General features: G+C 41.2%; 1 protein-coding gene across 1 annotated transcript in view; it reads left to right on the top strand.

Moving 5' to 3' along the window:
• The first annotated feature begins 3,145 nt into the window (after positions 1-3,145).
• The window catches only part of LOC114605595 (1-phosphatidylinositol 4,5-bisphosphate phosphodiesterase zeta-1-like), a 46,886-nt gene continuing 24,295 nt past the window's right edge, over positions 3,146-25,736 (top strand). Inside the window, exons 1-7 of the mRNA XM_028747003.2 lie at positions 3,146-3,373; positions 9,892-10,093; positions 11,443-11,587; positions 15,225-15,377; positions 18,017-18,238; positions 19,559-19,715; positions 21,577-21,693. Of these exons, the coding sequence (XP_028602836.2) occupies positions 9,909-10,093; positions 11,443-11,587; positions 15,225-15,377; positions 18,017-18,238; positions 19,559-19,715; positions 21,577-21,693 (979 nt within the window). The 5' untranslated portion in view covers positions 3,146-3,373; positions 9,892-9,908. The remainder of the gene's footprint in view (positions 3,374-9,891; positions 10,094-11,442; positions 11,588-15,224; positions 15,378-18,016; positions 18,239-19,558; positions 19,716-21,576; positions 21,694-25,736) is intronic.

Below are 25,736 nucleotides of genomic sequence, written 5' to 3'. Positions count from 1 at the left end.
TAAAATATAAATATGTTTATATATCATCTGCCTATTTTGTCACTTAAATGAAACAGTTAAAATAAACTGCATATAAAAGGAAAAACTATTAACCTCAATGTTCTCAAATGTATTTCCTCTTCTTCTTAAACCAAAACATTTAAAAATATATATATATATTAAACATTTCCTCTCCAATGGTAAGGACTCTTTATTTGTTGTATGAAATGAAGTAACATTTCCTGTGTGAAAAATAAAAATAAGTCTCTTGAGAGTTGGAAAGTTAAGATGCTTTTCAGCTGGATACGTTTGTTGAAGAATTTAGTTACCTGATTTTAATTTTATGAATGTGTAGCTTTTGTACAGAATGAAGATTCTGCTGCTGCTTAATGCAGTGGCAATGCAAACCTATTTTACTGTGCAAAACAAGCTTTTTAAGTTCTCATGCAAATGTCAAAAAATCCATTAATTACATAGGAGAGAAACATGTTTTACAAATTTGAGGCACAATCAAGCCAATATTAGGTTGATAACAATAAATATTTAAGTATGTTTTTATCGGTCCCCATTGACACATATGGAATTTTCGTTTAAAATGCTCAGTTTTTACTGGATCATGCCCTTACATTTTTGCTCCATATGTTATTCCCTGAAAATATGTGTGTGTTTTTTTCCTGTTGCATTCCTCCAGCCAATATCCAACCATCTCTTATGCAGCCTTTACCACCACCTTCATAGTCCCTATCCAGGTGCTTTTTTGTTTATACCTTCTTCAGTTACAGTGTTCACCCATTGGCATGATCCAGGCAAAGTTAAGCACCCTTAAAACACATGTGCATGTCCATAAAACAAGCTCACTGTAATAACAACTTGAAAGTGCCTAACTATAAAATCAGAAATGATTTAAAGTGCCTGCTGAAATAAAAAGGTATTTATTAGGCACTGAAAGTTCAGTGGGGAGGGCGCCTTTCTGATCTCAGCAGGTAGGGAGTTCCAGAAAATTGGACCCACAATATTGAATTAATATGAGCTGTGCATCCAAGCCCTGGGGATTGCTAACATTTACTCCCCCAAAGACCTCAGTGACCGGGCAGGGCTATAAGGAAGCAAGCAGTCCGTAACTACCCCTCTGGAAGTTGTTCTAAATTAGATTTGGAAGGAGCAATCAGATAGCAAGTGTGCTACAAGCAATATGAAACAACAATGGCAATTAGGAGTAAATTAAACCTAATGCATACCATCTAAAAACGAAAAGAGACAGCAGCATTTCATGCCTTGGGCAATCAAATAGATGGGAAAGGATAGGAGCACATGGGCCTAAGATATGCCTTAAGGTGCTTAGGAGAAAATGTGTGTAGGAAGCAAATTAAACGAAATAAAATATGGGTCATTGCCCTCCAATTCTATCGTCAAATAGGAAACACGGCCTCTTAATTTATACAGGTTTTATGGGGCTACTGCCTTTTGGTGTGATCAAAGCACGTCATGGGAAGTGAGGACAGATCTCACTAAGAACTGTCTGAAAGGCTACTAATTCAGTCCTTCAAACGCTCTGACTTTAGTGGAAGTAGTCAGAAATATGTTGCTTAAAAACTATGACTGAAGTTTTATTTGTCAGAACCTTTACGAATTATGAGTAAGATCCAGACTTAGGCCATTTCACTTAATTCCCATTGAAACCAGTGGAAGTTAGTTAATGACTTTCCCTCCCCATTTTAATATGAGAGGGGCATAAGTGAAATTTAGTAGGGCTTGCACCCAAGTAAGGAGAATTAGGATTACAACCTGACAGGCCATTTTAAATACAGAAAGCTGGTGGAACCTGCCTTTATTCGAAACTCTGTTCAATTGTTGGGCTATGGTTGGCTGTGTTGGCCTAAGCCTTGCAAGAAGGAAAGCAAGCATTCAAAATAGAATTTGATTTACACCACCCTTTTTGCTGACGCACATTCCGCAGGGTTGCCAGGTCATGTGGTTGAGCTGAACAGAGTTGGGACCCACCGTTAGTCCCCACCCACCACTGCCCCACCCCCAGAATGCCCATTTTCTTCAGGGCTTATCCCAGCATACTATCTATTGGTTTCATTTTAGTTAGCTGAGCAAAGCTCTGCCAGCATGAGGATGTTACACTGGGATATCTCTGGCTGAGCCAGAGGATGTGGGGCTTAAGCTGTGCTGGGCATCCCAGCAGATCTTGGCTTTAGATTGCTCCTTAAATCAGTTTCACTCACGTTAACCGACCTATATCTGAGTACTGTTGTTCAGAGAAATTATATTATCAATTAAACATGGCAAGATTGCAGTTTTTGTAGTAGTGTGTAGAATTAATGGTGTGTCTGTGCAAGAGCATGTAATATTCCCTGTGGTTAACTGCAAATGATAATTTTGCACAACAGTATGCAGATATGTTCATCGGCTGTATCCACAAGTTGTAAGAGGAACATTAATAATGCAGAACACCTGACGGAGCTTTAAAATTTATGAAACAGCTAATGGATAAAAGGGAGGCCTTTACTGCAACTTCACAAATGAAATTTACTAGCTCACAAGCATTTTTATTAGTCTACTTGTTATAGCTATGTTAGTAATATGTGGCTCAGAGAAGAAACCATAGTCAAGGTGTTATGCCTGGTGTTCTTATATGCTACTTACAAGTATGCTTTACTATAACCCAGAGCTGTGACAACCACCACATTTGATTATATCAGAGAAAAGCCTTTCCATGCAGAGAAATGCAAAGCATCCCTTTCCCTACACAGCCCTTTTCTCTGTCTCATCCCGGTGTCCCCAAAGTCCCATTCCACTGGTTCATAAGATTTGAAGAGCTCAACATGCAGGTTTTTTAAGTGGACTGTGTATGTTTTGAAGACATCTCTCATCCTCCTGCAAACGTTTTGGAGATACCTGGCTGGCCACTGTTGGAAACAGAATGCTATACTAGGTGGGCCTTTTGTCTAATACAGCAGTACTTTTAATGTTCATTTTTAACATTATCACCATAAAAGAAATATATAGATAGTTTTTTAAAAAAAACTAATTTTTAAGAAGTACTGTATCTGATAGTTGCATGGAAGTGCCTGTCCTTATGTTTTTGCATTAATGATGTCATGCTGTGCATTTTGTTACGCATTATTCTTAACTCACCCCCTCCCCTTTAAGCAGGCAAGTGATTCATTGAAGTCTGGAACTATTACTATAGAAGATTTTAGAGGAATTTATCGTACGATAGCACACAGATGTGAAATCCATGATCTTTTCAAAACTCAGTCTCCGAACCACAAATTGCTCTCACTTTCAAATCTAGTCCAGTTTCTTAGAAAAGAACAGTTTCAGCCTGAAGTTGATGAAGTGGTTGCTGCTCAACTCATTGCAAAGTTTGAGCCCATCGAAGAAGGTACACTAGATTTTTAAATATCTAATTTTCATAATTGTTTTTACAATATTTTTATTAGCATTAATCACTGGTAGCTATTTTTTACGCTAGAGCTTGAAGTTGGACAGTGTCTGTTCTTGGGTACAATTACTGAAAGGTTCACAGAGTACCTTTGGAAAGTGGTGCTCAACACCCCCTCTCCAGTCTTGTCCTGTGAGATGAGACAAGGGTAAGAGAACTGTGTGCTACTGGGCTCTGTTACCAAAAGGCACATGTGGTATCTTTGAGCAGTGACCCCCCATTGATCTCCCTCACCCTTTGATTTTTCCTGAGGAAAAGCCTGGGCCCAGTTTGAGGAGGAAATCTCTCACATACATAGGCTGGACCAAGTTTAATAAGTCAAAACCAGCATATTGAATTATCTCTGGAGAGCAACAGGAAGCTAATGAAAATGCTGGAACACTTGTATAATGTGATGTTGGCAACTCACCTATTGTAAGATGGGCTGCTATATTTAGTGCCAGTTGAAACTTCCAAATGGTTATTAAAGGGGGCCTGATGTAGTCCAGTTCTGACTACGAAGGTGCAAATGATGGTCACTGGATCAGATGAAAAGATAGTGGCCATCTCAAATATGCAGATAACGAGTGGCACACCGGATGGGCCTATATTACCATGGAAAGTTGGACTCCCTCAATGAGGGAAGTTAGTGCCCTCTTTTGAATATAACATTAATAGTCCTTTGATATTTTTATTTTATTTTTTATTGTTAAAATAATTCAACATCAATACACATACAAACATACAAACATACATTTCATACAACATACCTACATACATACAACATACCTACAACATACCTACACTCAATCCCACAGATAATTGTATTGTAATAAGTCCTTTGATATTTCAATCTTGCCTTGATTCAACCTAACCAAGATCAATTGACAAATCTAGTTTCTCAGCCTGTCAAGATGCTGGTAGGAACTGGTTGAATGAAAAATAAATATGTATGGTCAGAAACCTGGTAACCTTCCAGATCCTGTAGACCCACCAGCAGAAATTCATAAATGGCATAATAGGCCAGAGGCATATCTATTTAAATCACTGAAGTATAACTCAGTGTTCAGTCTCTGTGCAAAGGTTTAGATCAACATCACAAGCTATGTGGCTTGGAGAAAAATATCATCTAGATGTGCTTGAAGCTGTAGGCTTTAGAGAGTTAAGAGAATGCTTCAAGCAGGTAGGCAATGAAATAGTAGGTGTAATCCAATGCTGGTAAATCTGAAATGATGTAAGCTAAAAAAAAGTATCAACAATTATGCTTACAAGGATTAGCAATCAAGAGCATTGTTGGAAACAATGCATAAAATAGAATGCATGCATGTAAAATAATTGTGCGTTCACAATTTGAGTACTCTACAAAACATTGGTTACCTGTGAAATAGTATTTAAAAGATAAATATTTTGTCTTCCTATTCCTGGAATGTACAAGGAATATTATAATAAACTTTTAAAAATAAAAACAACAACAGTAAAGTAGTACACAATCTCAAATGACAATACAAAAGCAAATTTAAAACAGCAAAAAATAAACCCAACAGCCCAAAAAAATGGTAAAAACCATGCCAATTACAAGTTAAACATTTGGGAAGGTAGAACAGTCTTCCCTAGAAGAGGTATCCCAACCCCAACCCCTGCTAACACACAGCACATTAGGAAGAGATACAGAAGGAAACAACAAATATGTTCATTTTTCCAATGAGAAAAGGCTAAAGGGATGTGAACCTTGCAGCATCAGAAAAATGCAGAGCCAGGCAAAAATATATTTGAAACAGGGTGCATATATTTACCTTTGGATACTGTGAGAACAAGAAGACAATTTGTGATTGTAATCTGAGAAGTAAGGAACAAAGTGATTTCAGAAAGGATTGTCTGGTTCACTGGCTGTTAAGTAGGGCAGTCTGAGCCCATCCATCTTGAAATGTGGGTTCTTTGTAATAGCCTGAACAGCTAGAGGTAGAATGGGAAAGTATGGAAGTTACTGAAATATCAACCCTGTATTTCAATAACTTCCATACTTTCCCATTCTACCTCTAGCTGTTCAAGCTATTACAGAGAACCCACGTTCTTCTGTTCAAACATTTTTTTGTGAGAAGCACAGGAAAATTTGCCCGACCCTCTCAAAATATTATTTGTCAGTAATGTCAGTGACTTCATTAACCAAAAAAGAATTTTGGTCTTTTTAGGTAGGTTTTTTTTTTTTGTTAGTTTCAGAGCCACTTTACTATGCATTATGTGACAGTCTATTCAGCTGTGGACAGTGTATTTTAAAAACTCCAATTTGGATAAAGTTCAGAAGTGATCAAAAAAGGTTTTTTTTTTAAGAAAAGAAGAAGATAGAAGGAACATGTTACGGAAACAGGTCAAATTAGCCCAAGGAAAAGACAGCAGGGGGAAAATGACTAGCAATATATTTTTGGATATTACATGGAAATGTTGCAAAAATGACAGAAATGAATTATTCACACTAGTCAGGATGGAAAGAGAAATAATGGTTGTGGCCTCATTTCTTCAGCTGATGTAAAACATGAGAGAAGTGGAGTGGTGCACTTAAAGCAAAAACCTTCTAAAGGGAGTGAGATTGTGCCAGCTCAGTTGGCTGCTGTCTACACAAAAATTGTAACAGCGCAATCTCAAAACCTTAATCCCAGAACTGCACCTTTATAATTTTCTGATTCTCTGCCATTTGACCCCCACCCCTCAGCTGTCTGTTGATGTGAGCCACTAAGAATTCTCAGTCTCTGGGCTGCATCTTATATTACAATTTGTGCTCTAGTGCACATGCCAAAGTACAATATGTGATCATTCTTCTTTTTGAAGTTACACATCAAGCATTGGACCCTACTTAAACTCAAATGGATTTAAAAGTTAACTCACAATCTTTACTGGAGATTCAGTTCTCAAGGGGCAGATTTTATGTCTTTTTGGGAACAGTCCAGTTATAGCACATTTCCCAAAATCATTAATAAGTATCAAATCAATAGATTGTTATGTTGTACTTCAGGAACTGTTGGTGACTCTCTTCCTGGTTATCGAGCCTTAAAAATTGCAGAATGAGATGCAGAGCCGATCATTTGCCTTTTAACTGCAGTCAGAATCGCAGTTGCAAATTACTCTGAAGAAAACAGCAACACAGCACCAACAATGTGGGAAGAAAGGGGAGGCTATTGTAAAGTGATAGTTTCATGGTGGATAGAGTGTCAACCAGTGAAACTGTCTTATTTTATCAATTTGAGACTGTAGGCCTATCTACACTTACCTGGAAGTAAGGGCTTATCCAAACTTACCTCTCCTCCATGCTTTCCAGGCACGATTGGCACTTTAAAGCTCTGTGTCTGAGCACTTTCCCCCGCCCCATAGCTTTCCACACGAAAGCCTGCTCTTTACTGCTGCACTGGAACAAACAGCGATCTGCAGAAAACCCGAATTTACGTTCATTGAGCTCCAGCTTTAAAGAGAGTTTCTTTGTGGGGAAAGCTCAGACGAAAATAAGCTCACTCAGATTTGGAGTTTAAAAGCGCGGACCTGTGCCTTGAAAGCTTGGAGCAAAAGATAAGTATGGCAGTGTGGATAAGCCCTAAGTCTCATTGAACTCAGTGGGACTTACATCTGAGTAGACACGGCTAGCATACTGCAGTGTAAGCAAATCAAGGCAATGGGATGATAACTTTGTACAAAAATACCATTGTATCCTGTAGTACAAAATGCTGGCCACATGACCATGAAAAAACTGTCTGCGGAAGCGGACAAATGACGGCTCCCTCGGCCTTTAAAGCGAGATGAGCACCACAATTCCAGAGTCGTTTGTGACTGGACTTAATTGTTAGGGGTCCCTTTACCCTTTACCTTACAAATTGTACAGATTAAGTAGTTGTTTGCTTTGTACATATCAGGCAGCTGTGTGTGCTACTTTTACCGGACACCTTCATTTGCCCTACCTCCAATAAAACATGTCTCTTCCACTTTGTGTACAGCAAGCACTGTAACTCTCCAATGGTTTGATTTTAACCCCCCCCCCCATGGCACTCTCTTCCATTGTCTCTGGAGACAGACATGCAGCACAATTCTTATTGGGAAAGCTGTCCACAAGGAGGGGAGACTTACCTCTTCACACCCCCACATTGTGACGTACAGCCCCCGCCCCCGGGCAAATAGGAGTCTTAGGAAAATAACCCCCTATTAGCACTGGTTGGTATTCCCCTCCCCCCATGTTTCAAGTTGTGTTAGGCAATAACCTCTGTCCCCAGTAAGAATTGGTCTTGCACTCATAATTATTCTTGGAAAAACAAGATATGTAGCTACATATTTGGTGAATATTAATTTTGCATCTGTCTTACTGGCCCCTATGAACAGCAGTGCTGGAAAACAATACCAGGTTCCTACAACACAGTGGTGCTGGGAAGGACATGTTCCTGAAAGTTTGGAACAGTTTAGATGCATGTTTTGCTTTCAGCACTGGCGCAAGGGGATGGCTTGCCTTCTTACACGGCTTCTAAGAGCCTAACAGCCCAATCCTATCCTCTCCCACTTTGTAGTAAAGCAAAGAATTGGGTTGTTATTTAATTAGCTACAGCCTGCCTCTCCCAGGGGCTCAGATGCAGAACAGTCTTTCTCCTTGAAAAATATGGTTTCTCTCTTCCCAAAGGGCTTGCAGTCTAAGAAAGAAAGGCTTGGAAGTAATTGGGATCAAAGGGAAGAACAGAAGTAAAGATAAAATGTACTTTATGTAGAAATAAAGATGGCTAAGCACTTCACAACTCTGTGAACACCAAGCTGTCTCCTCCCTTTTGCACCTCTTAAAAGGTTCAAACTCTCTCTCCCCCCCCACTATAAACACCCCCAGCCTCAAATGCAAATTTGAATACCAAACACAATAAAGACAAAACTTTTTACAACCCACAAAAAGTAGCTCAAATGTCCTTATATGATCCATGAGAATTGAACTTTTTGTATGGTTTAAAAGTATGGTCATGAATTTTATTATTTATTAAATTTGTATAGTGCCCTTCACCTGAAGATCTCAGGGCAGTTTGCAGCACAATTTTTTCCCTCTCAGTTTTATTGTTTTATCTTTTTGTTAGCCACTTTGAGGTCTCCACCCCCCCATGCTATTCTAGCTAATATCTAATGCTATCCTAGGCTGCATCAACAGAAGTATTGTATCTAGATCAAGGGAAGGAATAGTACTACTCTATTCTGCCTTGGTCAGGCCACACTTGGAATACTGGTGTCTTTTTCTGCTGCTGCATCAAACTAAGTTGACTCAATGAGTCAAATATAAGATAGAGGATGCCTGCTTACTAGCAGTGCATATGAAAAGGATCCTGGGATCCTAGGGGACCATGAGCTTAACGTGAGTCAACAGATGTTGCTGTGGGATCCTGCTGAGACTTATACAGAGATTAAAATTTCCGCATGGTACCATCTCGATGTATAACTAACTTTTAGAGTATTACATTTTATAGAAAAACAAGATAGAAATAGGATTAAGCGCTTAAAAGCCTCAGGATGCCACAGAGAGTTTCCAGGCATGTTTTGCCCCACCTAAAATGCTTTGAAATCACAGTGGTCTTCCACAATATTCCAGTATATGCCTTTGCACTTTTAACAGAGCCACACTGGCAACTGGGGTTGATTGCAAAGATCATGCGCCGTGTTTATTTGTTACACATGCACACAGTGTATATGCATGGATTAATGGCATACGCGGGTGGCGCTGTGGGTTAAACCACAGAGCCTAGGACTTGCCGATCAGAACATCGGCGGTTCGAATCCCTGTGACGGGGTGAGCTCCCATTGCTCGGTCCCTGCTCCTGCCAACAGTTTGAAAGCATGTCAAAGTGCAAGTAGATAAATAGGTACCGCTCCGGTGGGAAGGTAAACAGCGTTTCCATACGCTGCTCTGGTTCGCCAGAAGCAGCTTAGTCATGCTGGCCACATGACCCGGAAGCTGTACGCTGGCTGCCTCGGCCAATAAAGCGAGATGAGCGCCTAAACCCCAGAGTCGGCCACGACTGGACCTAATGGTCAGGGGTCCCTTTACATTCTCTCAGTCAACCCTAAAACTGCCTGCTGCATTGTGTACCAATTGGATTTACCAAGTGCTCTTCAAAAGCAGCCCTATATATCACATATTACAGTGGTTATGCTGGATAACGATGAGCAAAATCATATCTCTCCAATATTCTTTTGAGATAACTTGGGTGGACCCTTCATATGCTGGACCACTTTTCGTCAGCCCCAGCCAGCAAGTCTGGTAGTCTAGGATGGTCCAAGTTGGGAGTTCAACAACATCTGGAGGGCCACAGATTCTTCATCTCTGAAATAAGAGCAAAAGCCTCTATATGTGATTTGACACCCACATGCTCCATGTTGCATTAACATATTTAGTCTGAATTGGTTTGAAATTTTGCTTAATTCTGTAAGGAACCATGGTAGAGATGTAATTATTTTCCCTGTAATATTCTGGCTTTCAGCAAAGAAAAATTCACAGATGACATTTGAAGGATTTCTAAGATACATGACATCTGAGGAATGCATGGTATTTAAATCTGAGCACAAAACTGTTTACCAGGATATGACCCGTCCACTGTGTGAATACTTTATTTCATCCTCGCACAACACCTACCTCATATCTGACCAGCTAATAGGGCCAAGTCACCTGTGGGGTTATGCAAGGTATTTGTGCCCATTTTAAAATAGTAGTTTATCAGGTAGAATAAGTAATTCAGAGAAGCAGCGCCTCATGTTTTCCCACCAGATTGCTGGTTGAGAATGTTTTTAAACTTTTATTTTTAAAGAATGTTTTAAAATTGCCTTTAGTTTTTGGGTTTTTAAAAAAATCATTGCTGTGTTTGCTGCCCTGGGCTCTTCCAGGAAGAAAGGCATGATGGAAATCAGATCATACATACATACATACATACATACATACATAACATGTTCTTCCAACTAGACCTCTATATGGGTATTGGCAGGAGGGCAAGTTAGTTATAGGAGATTAGGATCCCAGCCAGCTCCTTATGGAATGAATATCAGAAAATGGATTTAGGGGTGGGTAAATCTGTCAATTTTGGTTTCTCGATTTCTTATTTTGCCAATCTTAATATCAATTCTCCACATTTCCACATCAGTTTGTGTGTGTGTGTTTAAAAAGTCCTCATGAAAAATCACCAGCATTTTAGTGCATATCTCTCCTAAGACACACATTTTTATATGCAGTTTTGCCTAATAAACATTTTTTGCAGGCAATTTCCCCTTATACAACACATTTTAGTATGTTGCATTCACTAATATACTCACTTTCCCCTGGTATATGCATTTTTGCTTTCCATTTGATTGGAGAACTGCACCACAAGGGTTGGAGTGTGAATTAGGTAGATTCGACTTTAAATGCAAAGCGCATCAAATCTCTCCCTCATTCTTAACTGGATGCAAAGATGCTCAGAGCAGCAAACCAGGGATGTAGTTCCAACCATTGCCTGGCCCCAGTTGTGAGCTTTCATAGTTGGGCAGCCTAAGGGTTGCCTCTAGCTCTGCTTTCTCAGAAAAGCTGCTGTGAGTCAAATGGATCCATCTCCTATCCTTCAGGTGATGGTTCCTGTGGGACTCTCCACTAGATGCCGAGTGAGAGTGGGAGTTGTGAGGTAGCTTTATTCACGGTGTAAGGTTCTTAGGAGGAGCCAAAGTCAGAGGAGGACAAAGCAGATACCAGCAATGCTGTGAAATATCGATTCTGTGAAAAAATTGCATGCATGAGGAGCACCCATCGCCCATTTAGCAACTGTATGGAAGCACCCTTTGTCAGAGAGAAGGGTGCTAGCCAAATCACCTACCTGGGGTGCTATTTTGCATTTGTAGAGATTTGTTCCTTTATTTATTACATATATTCCACCTTTCCTCCAAGGAGCCCAGGATGAGGTACCTGGATCTCCCACTCTACATATTATCCTCACAGCAACCTTCTTTCTTCCTTTCTTTCTTTCTTTCTTTCTTTCTTTCTTTCTTTCTTTCTTTCTTTTTCTTTCTAGTGCTCTAATGAAAGGATGCCGCTGCTTAGAAATTGACTGCTGGGATGGACCAAACAATGATCCTGTTGTTTATCATGGACATACATTAACAAGCAAAATTAGCTTTAAGACCGTCATCCAGGTGATCAGCAAGTATGCCTTTTTGGTAGGTACATGTGCGACAAATTGAGGGGGCGGGGCGGTTAACAGAGCACAATGACCAAGGTGCTTTCAGAGTTTTGGCCATAGATAGTGTATGTGATGGTGTCCTACCCATGGAACTTTCCCCAAGAATGTTTGCCCGGCACTGACTGTGCAGAGCTATAGGTGAAAAGATTCATATTTGCCCAAGCTCTTTCTTATGGACATAGCTGTCAACATCTCCCCCTTTTAAAGGGAAATTCCCTTATTCCGAATAGGATTCCTTTCAAGAAACGGGAAGAATTGACAGCTATGTTTATGGGTGGTAATTATTTATTGCTGCTTCTGATTGTTTTCTGAGTTTTATTTTATCTTTATGCTGTTCTCTTACTATTGTTAGTTTTTTTTTTTAAATTAAGCTGATAATTGCATCCACCACAGTTGGGGAACTAGATGTTGTTGAATTCCAGTTCCCATCATCCCTGACCATGGGCCACGCTGGCTAGGGCTAATGGGAGTCAAGAGTCCAACAACATCTGGAGAGCTACTGGTTCCCCATCTCTGCAACACACTTTTGCATATGATTGAAGTCTCCCTGAGCTCAGTGGGACTTCCTTCTGAGTAGGCATCCATAGCATTGCAGTGTAAATATGCTAATGATATTTGCTTTTGGAATTTTAGCTTTGGGCAAATGAAAGGTGGTGTAGAAATGTCTTAAAATTAATAATGTTAATAAATAGTGCATTTCAGGTTTTGCTGTTTTGACCGTGTTTGCTATGGGTGGGTAGGTGAATGAAAATGAATTAGAGAATTCTAAGTGTTGGAAAGGACCTGAAGGTAATTTGGCACATTCCTTAACCATCCCCACAAGATGAAACAAGTTGCAACAGTTAGAAAGCAGGGATGCAGTGCAGAGGTCACCAGAGGGCAAAAAGCCAGTATGTCAGTAGCCTTCTGGCATTTGTTGAACATGTGTGGACATAAACTGTGCAGGAGGTGTGTGTGTGTGTGTGTGTGTGTGTGTGTGTGTTTTGGCCAGATCTGCCCCATCATCTGCACTATCTTTGCCACTCTTGACTTTCCCACTTAATGTAGTAAGGTCAGAAGAGGGATTTTCTACATGCTTAGCTGAGACAAGAAGTGGATAGAGAAAGGGCACTCTCTAACAAACACTAAAACTCAGGGGTGTCCAATGATGCTGAATGTTGGAAGACTCAGTACAGGCAGAATGAGGTACTTCTTAACTCTCATTGCTCATAGTTAACCTATGAAATTCACTCCCACAACAAATAGTGCCAGTCAGTCAAATGTATTTGTGAAAAACTATTGGTCGTTCAATCATCATCATCATCATCATCATCATCACTTTAACAGCACATGGGGCCCCATGTTGTACAATGAAATTTTGCTTGATCAGTTGGGCTTCTAATGTAAAAGTAGAAACCTTATTATGTCATGAATTTATCCTCATCCATCAACAAATGAGAGGTTTTCTCCCTATTATTCAAAAAAGGAAACTGAAGAATTCTTTTAAAAAAAACTAACCCTAGGAGAATTTAACAGGGAGCAATACAGTACATAATGAACAATATTTCCAACTCTCCTTGGCCACAGTATACAAACATTAGATTTGCAGGTATCTTGGTATATCTCCCACCCAAATATGTTGTGGGTATAGTTTGAAATCTCAAAGCTGTGCATACCTTCCTCAACGCATCAACCTGTAATATAAAACAAAACAAAACTGGAAGACCATGATTGGATTTCCCTGAATAAATTGGTGAGAATTACATATTTGGATATGAGATCTACAGTAGCTAACAGAAGGCCCCACTCTTTAACTTCATTTATAATACTTTGCAAATACTGTATAGGGGTTGCAATCTTGCACACCATCAACAATCAGTCTATAATTGATTATATGGATTTCACATTGGCTGGCCCAGCTTTGCGCAGACCTATTAGAAATTTGCTTCAAATAATGGTCTTTGGGGGCAACCTTGAATCTGGCATATGCTGTAATTTCAACCAATATGGAAGCAAGGCAGTCTGAAATCTGGATAATATGGCCAGGAGGGAACCTAACCATGGGATTGTCATCTGGGGAAGTTTGGAGGTGCAGCTGGTGGGAGTGGCACTAATAGTTCTGCACACTTTCCATGGTTTATACCTGCACAATCTTTTGAAGATGGCCTTGCTCTGTCAGGACGCTTACTTTGTGGCCACAGGCAAGTTCTATTTCTCATCCTAGCTTACTTCACAGAAATCTCGTGAAGAGAAAATGGGATAATCCGGAGTATTTTCCCTTCAACAAAGGATAAGATGAAATGTGGCAGATAAACTATTTGCATCTGGTGCCAAGGACAAAAATGAAAGAGGCTTTCACCTGTCAGTCTTAAATCTTTAGCATTTTAAATCAAAAGGCAATCTGGTTCAGTTGGTTTTGAAGGAGACTATGCAGCAAAAAAAAGTAATTCTTGCACATATCTGGCATTTATTTATTAAGGGAAATCTTGTATACACTTATTTTAGCATACTCTTTTCTCTTTGTATATGTCTGGATGGCACCATAAACTAAAGCAACACAGTGGCGGTTGGTACCCATTGCGATTGGTAGGGCAGAAGGTAAAGAGACTAACAGAAGGTGGAACCAGAGCCAAAGTTTTGCCCCAATCCTGCTATGGCAAAGCTGGTTTAATTGCAAATGAGAGTCAGACAGGTGGGGATTTTCTGAGAGCAGAGTGAGGTTGGTGGGGAAGTGACTCATTCACCCTAATGGACCAGCCTCCACTGCAGCAACAATGAAACTTCAGGATAGTAATCTGAACATGACTCACCTTATATCCAAATCCTTTACAAGCTGCGGTTTGTAGCTGTAGGGCTGTTTCATGGCCAGTTTTGTTTCCACGTAATTCTCACACTCATGGAATGTCTCTTGGGCTTTCCCACGGGTATAGCTGCTGTTGGTCAGTTCCCTTTGCCTTGAAGCTTCCAGCATCACATAAATCAGTAGCTGTATCCAGGATGATCCTAGTTCATATGAGAAATCACCACATTAACACAGTCCTGAGAAAGCTTGAAGTAATATTGTGTGGTGAGGGAAAATGCCTATAGCCAAGGTCCAAAGAACCATGCTGCTAATTCCCAAGGGACTTAAGGTGTATGCTTCTCATAAGAGCACCTCCCCATGCCATACGACAAACTGCTTTTAGGAAAGGAGTGTGTCTCCTCACCTCACCTCCCAGCCCCCGCAAATCTGTTCGTAATATGACATTGGCCTTACTTGCGTAAAGGGGAATAGCCAGAAAATCCCTTTGGGGATATCCAAGTTCTTGGGTATGCCTGAAGTAGCTCTTCAAAGTTTAACCTATCACTGATGCACACACATTACAATACCACCACTGGTTCTGTAAGGTAAAATGTATACCCAAATCCCAGAACAGCACCTGTGTGTGGTCTGTAGCACAAAAGAGAACTGTCGTTTCTTTGAGAGCGGTTGCTTCTGCCTAGACAAATCAGCTGGGATATAAGATGTCGCAGTATTGTTTTGTACCTTTATTGCAGATAACAGTGCATGCTTCTCATAGTATTCTTTTCTCTTGTTTTATATTTTCATATTTGTGTAACTGGGAATCACAGTATTCATTGAATTGTACTTCCAGGTCTCCGATTATCCTCTGATACTGTCTTTGGAGAATCACTGTAGCCCTAAACAGCAGGAAGTAATGGCAGATTATCTGACAAATATCCTGGGTGACATGTTGGTTAAATCTGCGATTGATGATATAATGCCAACTGAGCTCCCTTCCCCTGAGGTAACAAAACTGAGTTGCTCTTTCATAAAAGATAACAAGGAGGAAATCACTGCAGTTGGCATGGTTATTTCCTAAGAAGTTTATCATGTTCCTCCCATTAAAATATGCAGACTTAACTACACCTGGAATGCAGTCTGTTTGGTATAGAGCTATTGTACAAATAGAAAACAACCAGTATGCCCCCCCCCCCAGATTAAGAAGAAAATATGCGTGTCAAAAAATTCAAGTGTAGACCAAAACATTGGAAATACAATACATTGTAGATTCCCTTGAACCTTCCAATGCATGTATTCATGATTTATTATTACCCTAAGGATGATAACACACCTTATATTTGTTATGCGATTTTAGCTATGCGATTCTAAAACAAAACAAAAGCCTGCAACATGTCAGAAAGGTACTTGTGTGGAATGCATTAAAAGTCTCACAATATGAGCTCCATATCCCTCATTTGCTTTTCAAAGCAGACTTTAAAATATGCATTCTGGGAGTTTGCACATCCTTTCCCCCCCATCCTACATCTCCATTCTGGAGTTCTTGAATGAAAACACCAGATAGGCAACTGTACTTACTTGAGGTTGACAAGCATGGCTTGCCATGAAAGCTACTTGGCTGCAAGCTGTTCTCTGTGTCACCACAGAGAATCAGGACAAAAGAAAGGGGCCAATGACTTCATGCACTATCCTAGCAACTTTTCCTCATGGCAGCTTCAAGGGATGGCATTTGGAAAAGCTGGGATGGAGCACAACAATTGAGTGATAAAGAGCGACACTTTTGTCCCAGCCTTTGTAGTTTAAAGGGCTTGTCTGCACCAGAGTTTAATGTGGATTTGAAGCTCCTTGTGTCTCTAAACTATTTGTGGCATCCACTCAACATCCCCCTTATTCGAGTGACAGCCCATGAACCACATGTTGGCAATGTGCGCGAAAGCCCACCGCGTTCTGCCCCCTTCTGGCGCTGAAAACGGTGGTCACTTTAGTGGTCGGCAATGTGCTGAAGTCACACAAATGGTGTTTCCTGTAGCAATAATGTGCGAAAAGGATCCTAGACCATGTGAATTTGAAAGGTACCTGTTTGAATAGTTTTATTTGCACAGTCCCAGTTTTTTATTTGGAGATTTGTCCACTGTTAACAAATACGTTCTAATTTTAAACCAGAAGTGAGCAACTGCAGGCCCAGGTGCTGAATGCTGCTGCCCTCCAGACCTCTCTGTTTGGCCCCTAGGGTTCTCATTGTGCCACATCCCTCACGTCCCTACTCTGTGCCCTCTTCAACTGCTTTTTGCTGGAATGTGTCCTTGGACTGTAATAGAGGCAACTCCCCATTTGTGTGCGTCCAGGATGCGCATGACCACGTGTCTTTTTTTTGCACCAAAAGAGGGCGGAACAGTGGGAGGGCAGACTTGATGGGCGTCTCACTGTCGCACATGGTGCCTTGGAATGCAACTGCCGTGTAAATGGGGAGTTGCCTGTAATGCTGTTTGCTTGCCTAGATGAACAGATGAGTGTGGGGAGGTGTGTGGGCTGACAGCTCTGAATTTTGCATGGCTGGAACATAGGCTATTGTAGAAAAGTGAGAGTCACACCTGTTGCTCCACACTTTTGCCTTTGACCCCACCCTACCAAGGTGAGCATGTCCCCCCCCCCCGAAGGTTGTCCACAAGGAAATGTGGTGCTCAGGCTGCCATTGCATGTTTACAGCAACCTGATCAGCACAAGAGTTTAAACATGCAACTTTGGCAATTGGATGGGTTTTTTTTATTTAAAAAAAAGGGAGAAGAAATGGGTTAAAGCCATCTCTTTCAGCTACGGTGCACCATTAAAACCTACACGGGAGTACAGTGTAATACTTTTTATGAGGAGAATTTAATCATACAGATGCTCAGCAGTACTGTTCTTAATTGCAAAAAAGGAACAAATGGATCAGGAGAGAATTACAGATATAAAGCAGAACTCTTGGGAAATAATGCCATCTTGCAAGTACTGTTCACGTTTCTTGATTTCAGGTGGAAAGGGATATAAATAACTTTAAATGCACTGCAGAACTCAAAAGATTTGCTGTAAATTGATTCAGGAGGTATGAGGACTTTGGAGGGGGCTGGAATTCCAGTTATTGTAAAATCAGAGTACCTGCCCTTTCTTTTCTCCTGTGCTATGGAAACTCGAAATGTGTTCTTTTGTCTGTGTGTCTTTTCTTCCTGTTTCATACCTCATTCAAGCCAAATTTTCACTAGAAATGTGAAAAATACCATCAGGATTCATTTGATCAAGATGATAAATGATTGCCTGGTATCTCCTGGCTCAAACTCAGGCAACCTCTGAGTTTAACATGTGAGGAAAAGCAACAAACAAAGCAAACACATCAATAGCACAGCAAGCAGTGCCAGTGAACAGCTAGTCATGTGTTAGGCACAGCTTTGGGCTAATGGCAAAAGAAGAACCCATGAGTCTCCAGAGGTTCTTGGATGCTGTCTCCCATTGCGCCGACCATTGGCCATGCTGGCTGGGACTGATGGGACTTGGAGCAACATTTTCTGGAGGCTCACACGTTCTGGATCACTGTCTTCCATTTTTATTACTTTTTCTTCTTCCTTCTTGTGTTATTTATGATTCTTAATACCTATTGCTTTCTTATCACAGTCACTGAAATTCAAAATAATGATTAAAAATAAGAAAATTGGGACACTTGAAGAAACGCTTGCAAGGAAGGGCACGGATAGCCATGGTCAGACAGGGGAATTTGAAGAGGAAGAAACAAGTGATGAGGAGCTGGACGACAACCCTTCGCACCCCAAGCAACCGCTGCTGAAAAAGAGAAGGGCACGCTGGAAAGGCTCAGCTCCACCTCGGAAAAAACAAAGGGTATGACCTGAAGTCATGTCTACTTAGATCCTGGGTTTAAAACCTACCATGAAGCAAATACACCAGCCCTCCCCTCCTCTTTCTGACATCTTTTTCACTGCTCTAAGATTTACTGCAATGTGCTCTGTGCAGGGCTGCCCTTTGGTCCTGAGGCTGCAGCTAGTGTAACACCATCACAAAACACCTTCTTGTTGGATTTGCTCTGGCTGCCAATTTGCTACTGAGCCAAGTTCAAAGCTTTGGTGCTAATATATAAGGTCTTTGCAGCACATGGCCAGGTTGCTTGAGAGACTGCCTCCTCCCTTCTATTTCCAGTAGGTCAGTGTGTTCTGCAGGGGAGCTTCTCCTTAAGATCTGAAGCTAGTGGATGCCTGCTCTACAGTAACTCGGAGCAGGGCTTTCAGTGTGGTTGCCCCTGTTTTGTGAAACAGTATCCCCTGTCAAGATACAACAGGTGCCAACTACCTGCACTTCCTGCAAACAACTGTCTGCAGCCTTAATCAGTATGTTCCATATTGTAGAGTTTAACCATTAAGTGTTACACAGAAAGGATGCAAATCTTGGTTTACAGATATTCAGTGCGGTATAGTAGTTAGACATCATATATTTAAAGAACAACCCCCCCACCCCTAAAAATCCTGAGAATAGTAGTTTACCTCTAGCAGAGCTGCAGTACTCAGCACCCTTAGCAGACGATAGCCCCTAGGATTCTTGTCGACGGGAAATGTGTAGTGTGTATCAGGAATGCCAACTTGGTTCTGCTACTATGGGTGCCTGTGGCTGTGGGTGCCATGCAGTGTGCATGGTCCTGGTACCGAAATTCATGGGTGCCTGGCCCCTTCATGAGGAACTTTGTGGGTGCTCGGGCACCCAGGGCCCCAGGGAGTTGGCACCTGTGGTGTGTATGCGGCTTCAGAATGGGACTGGGAAAACATGTTCATATCCCTATTCATGAAGCTGGCTAGGCTAAGTCACTATCTTTCAGTCTAGACTATTTCTTAGGGTTGTTGTGAAGATAAAGAGAAGGGAATCCATGTGTGCTGCATTGAGCAATGAAGGTAGAAAACATATATGAATAGTGATTTGACTATGAGTTGCAGCCAACTGAATTCTACTCAGAGTAGACCTATTGAAATTAATGGACCTAGTTTTGTTTCGTTATTTAATTTTAATGAGTTTAACTTGGAGTGTGATTGACATTGAATAGAACCCCTTTCCTGGTGTGCTTTCAACAGAAATTGACATCTCAGCTGAAACTGAGATAGTATCTTTAAAAAAAAATATTAACAAACCTTCAGTCATCTCCCATATTATTTATAGATGAAGAAAATAAAGATTGCCTTGGCACTGTCAGAACTTGTGATTTATACCAAATCTCGGAAGTTTGTAAGCTTTGAAGACTCAAGAGAAAAGCAGTTTTTTTATGAAAACAATTCAATTGGTGAGCTAAAAGCCCGAAAGCTGGCAAAACTCGCAGGTAATGTTGCTGTTTTCTCTTGCTTAAGCCTTCTGAACTGTCAATAAACTTTATGAGGCAGCTTGTCACCAGCTGGCAGGCAGTGAGATGTTTTGAGCGTTGATTCAGCGCTCTGCATGAGTTGAGTGGCTAAAGGTTTGTGTTGATTGGCTGTTAGCTACATTTCATCCAAGCCAAAAATATACGAAAAGAGAAAAATATCAGTAAGTGGAAGCTTGCAGGGTTTTCTTTTGTTGTTTTTTTTTTAAAATAAAAATAAAAGAAATCTCGGATAAGTGCAATTTTGTTCCGCTGTGCAGTGTTGCTTGGATCCAGTCCAGGCAGAGTTGAGCCTGGCCTGGAATGCAGGAGTGTATCTTCCCTTCTGCCTCTCTCTGCAGAAAATACGTCAGTTGGGTTTTCCGTGGATTGATATTTGTTCAGACTGAGTGGTAAACAGTGGGTGGGAAGTGGTGGGACAAAACCCCCCCAAACAAATGAACAAAAATGCCCACTCACTCTCTAAACTGGTTTGGTATAATTTGTCCATTGCTAACCCTGATTAAAATAAGCCTGAGTACTCTTCTCGATTGATACAGAGAGTACTGTTTTCATCAGGGTTTCCAAGGTAAGTTTGTGACCAGATTGAACCAGGTACATTTCAATCAGGACTAGGAATGATCAAATGTAACACCACACCAGAAAAAGGGGGTGGGAAGTGATTTGTGCCTAAGTAGGATGCAGTAAGCTTTGAGCCTGTCACCGTCTCTTGACCCATAAGACGTGTTTCTACTGGGTTGGACGTAAAGTCTCCATAAACAGAAATATATCATGTACAGGCCAAACTGCATGTTATTTTATTGATGCGTTTTGGGGACAATGGGTGCTTGAATTTTACTTGGGGTGGGGGTCAGCAGCTGTGAACTCCCTATTCAGAGCTTGCTCCTCATCTGGATCAGGGCCTCACACTTATTCCCTATTGAAAATTGCCCCCCTCTGGCTGCTGTTTGCCGCTGAGTGCCTTCTTTTGCAGTAAACAGCCATTTCAGGGGCAAGTAGCAGGTATAGAGAGGGAGGGTCAGCAGGAAATGGGTTTGAGCCCCCAATCTGAAGATGTTCCAGATTGGGGCTTCATGGCTGCTTTTTTTCTTCAAAATGGTGGCTAGTTTAAGAACGCTGTTAAATAAGTGAATAACAAATAATTGGGTCACAGTATTATCGTAATCATTATTACATATTGAATTTGTTCTTTGCTCTATCTTGCCCAGGGCAGCCCAGAGTGCCTTACAAACAAACAAACAAACAAACAAACAAACAAACAAACAAACAAACAAACAAACAACACCCACCCCATAGATGCATTAACATCAAGAGGAAAAAGAAATACATTAAAAACATTCCACCCATTTCTAAAAGACAGACAGTTCAAGGCCAAAGGCCTGGTTATAGAGGAAAGTTTTTGCCTGGTGCCTGAAAGCCCTGATAAAATAAAATATGGGGCTAATATCCATCCAATTTCATATCCCATGTGCTCCACTACCAGAAATCACTGTCTTCTGTATATACCTGAGACAATCAGAATTTCTTCACTTTTCTTGATCACACCATTTGATTTATAAAAAGAATGTTTTTATAGCTAATATAAGTATAGCTAATAAATATATGGATTTTTGATAATAACTTGGTACTCCCCCATCCCTCCAGGGCATTAACAATTAAGGTAAAGGAACAGATTATGACAAAATGAACGGTCACATCAATACACATCAGAAAATTTTAAATGTGCACGTGTACTCAGATATTATTATTTTTTAAAAAAACATTGCTTTCAATCGGTTGGGCTGTTGTTTACCAATAACATGAATTTAAAAATGTCTTGTAGCTAATGAATTTGTTCAGCACACCGTCAGATTTCTTACAAGAATATACCCAAAAGGAACCCGGGCCAACTCTTCCAATTATAACCCTCAAGAATTCTGGAACGTTGGGTGCCAGATAGGTAGGTGATTTCAAGTTGTCGTTCTTGTTATTGTCGTTCAGAACATGTCTTCTTGCTTATGTGTGGCACAAGGCTTGATATTTCGTTACACAAATTTTTCACTCCTGTGAAAGATTGTCAGCATGGATTCCTTTTCAACCTTTTGCTCTTGCACAACTTGGATACAACGCAAAGAAAGGGTGCTTAATTCCCATTCAAATCAGTGGAGTTATTTCTGTGGACTGCTGATGAAGTGACTAGACTAGTCTATATATCTAGCTTCAGAAGCATTGCCCAGACATCCCCAGCCTCTTCCTGCTACAGTCATATCACTGGAGACACCTGAGTTCCAGTAAAAGAGTGCAAGTGTTTTGGCTTTCCCCATGTAGACGTTTGCTCTTCTTTGCTTGCTTGGAGTAGGTGAGAGAACCTGTTTCTGCTGTTGCCAGTGTGGTGTAGTGGTTAAGAGCGGTAGACTCGTAATCTGGTGAACTGGGTTTGATTCCCTGCTCCTCCACATACAGCTGCTGGGAGACCTTGGGCTGGTCACACTTCTTTGAAGTCTCTCAGCCCCACTCACCTCACAGAGTGTTTGTTGTGGGGGAGGAAGGGAAAGGAGAATGTTAGCTGCTTTGAGACTCCTTAGCGTAGTGATAAAGCGGGATATCAAATCCAAACTCCTCCTCCTCCTCCTCCCCTTCTTCTTCTTCTTCTTCTTCTTCTTCTTCTTCTTCTTCTTCTTCTTCTTCTCCTCTTACCTACTATCCAGGTCCCACCTGCTTCTCCACCCATTATAGCCACTCTTGTCTTCCTGCATACTTCGCAGTATAGAGCTAAGAGTGAGTCATGTATTGAGCTGTCTGTCTAAATCTACGCCCCTCCTTTGTTGTAGCTAACATTTGTTGTAACTGAAGATTTGCTGATATTGAGACAGATCACAGACAGATATCTCACACGCAGTATTTAGCTATTGCATCTGTAAATGTTAAAACAGGAACATGGCGTGCAGTGAGGAAATTGGCATGGGTAAATTGTAAAATCAAATCACACTTTTGGGAATAGCAAGGCCCCTGAAAGACAAGCCTTCTAATGTAGCAAAACATATACAATAGAACCTTACACTCAGCAAAAATTAGTATGCCTCCCACACGCAACTGCAGTGTAGGTTGGAAACAACTGGGTTAGTACAGCTATACAATTATTTTCTTTTATTTATGAAGTAAAACGAAAAGCAGTGATATATGCACTAGAGGAAAATGCACGGTGATTATTTAAATAAAGTGTTATTGTCTGCATTGCATTTATCTGACACAGTAAGAAATAACAACAACAAAAAAGGTTGTAGAATTCAAAATGCTTTTTGAGGTATTGCCTTAGCATTAATGAAATGAGAACTTTTCACACAAATGCAGTGCAATCTTGTGCATGTCTACTAGAAGTAAGCCCAATGGGTTCCATGGGATTTACTCACAGGTGTGTGTGTGTGTGTGTGTGTGTGTGTGCATATAGTTGCATCCATAGTGTAACAGTAGCAATGCTAAATAGTCATTTAATGGCAACAAATATTTTTGAAGTATTTATCATGTTATCAAAATCAAGTTAGAGATATTAATGTTCCATGTAACAGTGCAATGCATCCCAACTGTTTATAGATGAACAGTTAACAGTCCAGTCCATAAGCTATTGCCAGACACAGAAGATCAGACTTTCACATGGAACTCTTATAGTCACAAGATCTTCCCCAATATTACCTATTTCCAATGTTCAGGCTGTGAGTTCTAAGACAGCACATGTACAAAAGAGGGAGGATGGGAAAATCTCCAGTGTTTGCAGAATTACAGCCATTTTTAGAGGAAAGAAACCCTGTTGTTGTTGTTGTTTAGTCGTTTAGTCGTTTAGTCGTGTCCGACTCTTCGTGACCCCATGGACCAGAGCACGCCAGGCACCTCTGTCCTCCACTACCTCCCGCAGTTTGGTCAAACTCATGCTGGTAACCTCGAAAACACTATCCAACCATCTTGTCCTCTGTCGCCCCCTTCTCCTTGTGCCCTCCATCTTTCCCAGCATCAGTGTCTTCTCCAGGGAGTCTTCTCTTCTCATGAGGTGGCCAAAGTACTGGAGCCTCAGCTTCACGATCTGTCCTTCCAGTGAGCACTCAGGGCTGATTTCCTTAAGAATGGATGCGTTTGATCTTCTTGCAGTCCATGGGACTCTCAAGAGTCTTCTCCAGCACCATAATTCAAAAGCATCAATTCTTCGGCGATCAGCCTTCTTTATGGTCCAGCTCTCACTTCCATACATCACTACTGGGAAAACCATGGCTTTAACTATACGGACCTTTGTTGGCAAGGTGACGTCTCTACTTCTCAAGATGCTGTCTAGGCCTGTCATTGCCCTTCTCCCAAGAAGCAGGCGTCTTTTAATTTCGTGGCTGCTGTCACCATCTGCAGTGATCATGGAGCCCAAGAAAGTAAAATCTCTCACTGCCTCCATTTCTTCCCCTTCTATTTGCCAGGAGGTGATGGGAACAGTGGCCATGATCTTCGTTTTTTTGATGTTGAGCTTCAGACCATATTTTGCGCTCTCCTCTTTCACCCTCATTAAAAGGTTCTTTAATTCCTCCTCACTTTCTGCCATCAAGGTTGTGTCATCTGCATATCTGAGGTTGTTGATATTTCTTCCGGCAATCTTAATTCCAGCTTGGGATTCATCCAGCCCAGCCTTTCGCATATAAATTAGAATCATAGAATCATAGAATCATAGAATCATAGAGTTGGAAGAGACCACAAGGGCCATCGAGTCCAACCCCCTGCCAAGCAGGAAACACCATCAGAGCACTCCTGACATATGGTTGTCAAGCCTCTGCTTAAAGACCTCCAAAGAAGGAGACTCCACCACACTCCTTGGCAGCAAATTCCACTGTCGAACAGCTCTTACTGTCAGGAAGTTCTTCCTAATGTTTAGGTGGAATCTTCTTTCTTGTAGTTTGGATCCATTGCTCCGTGTCCGCTTCTCTGGAGCAGCAGAAAATAGCCTTTCTCCCTCCTCTATGTGACATCCTTTTATATATTTGTACATGGCTATCATATCACCCCGTAACCTCCTCTTCTCCAGGCTAAACATGCCCAGCTCCCTTAGCCGTTCCTCATAAGGCATCGTTTCCAGGCCTTTGACCATTTTGGTTGCCCTCCTCTGGACACGTTCGAGTTTGTCAGTGTCCTTCTTGAACTGTGGTGCCCAGAACTGGACACAGTACTCCAGGTGAGGTCTGACCAGAGCAGAATACAGTGGCACTATTACTTCCCTTGATCTAGATGCTATACTCCTATTGATGAGGCCCAGAATTGCATTGGCTTTTTTAGCTGCCGCGTCACATTGTTGGCTCATGTCAAGTTTGTGGTCAACCAAGACTCCTAGATCCTTTTCACATGTACTGCTCTCAAGCCAGGTGTCCCCCATCTTGTATTTGTGCCTCTCATTTTTTTTGCCCAAGTGCAATACTTTACATTTCTCCCTGTTAAAATTCATCTTGTTTGTTTTGGCCCAGTTCTCTAATCTGTCAAGGTCGTTTTGAAGTGTGATCCTGTCCTCTGGGGTGTTAGTCACCCCTCCCAGTTTGGTGTCATCTGCAAATTTGATCAGGATGCCCTTGAGTCCATCATCCAAGTCGTTGATAAAGATGTTGAATAAGACCGGGCCCAAGACAGAACCCTGTGGCACCCCACTAGTCACTCTTCTCCAGGATGAAGAGGAACCATTGATGAGCACCCTTTGGGTTCGGTCAGTCAGCCAGTTACAAATCCACTGAGTGGTAGCATAGTCAAGACCGCATTTTACCAGCTTCTTTACAAGAATATCATGGGGCACCTTGTCAAATGCCTTGCTGAAATCAAGGTAGACTACATCCACTGCGTTCCCTTCATCTACCAGGCTTGTAATTCTGTCAAAAAACGAGATCAGGTTAGTCTGACATGACTTATTTTTCAGAAATCCATGCTGACTATTGGTGATCACAGCATTCCTTTCTAGGTGCTCACAGACTGTTTGCTTAATGATCTGCTCCA

This window comes from Podarcis muralis, chromosome 10, assembly GCF_964188315.1.
Source record: "Podarcis muralis chromosome 10, rPodMur119.hap1.1, whole genome shotgun sequence".
In the NCBI taxonomy this organism is placed as follows: Eukaryota; Metazoa; Chordata; class Lepidosauria; order Squamata; family Lacertidae; genus Podarcis; species Podarcis muralis.
The sequence above is the reverse complement of the archived record's forward strand: the minus strand, read 5'-3'. Positions and strand labels throughout refer to the sequence as shown.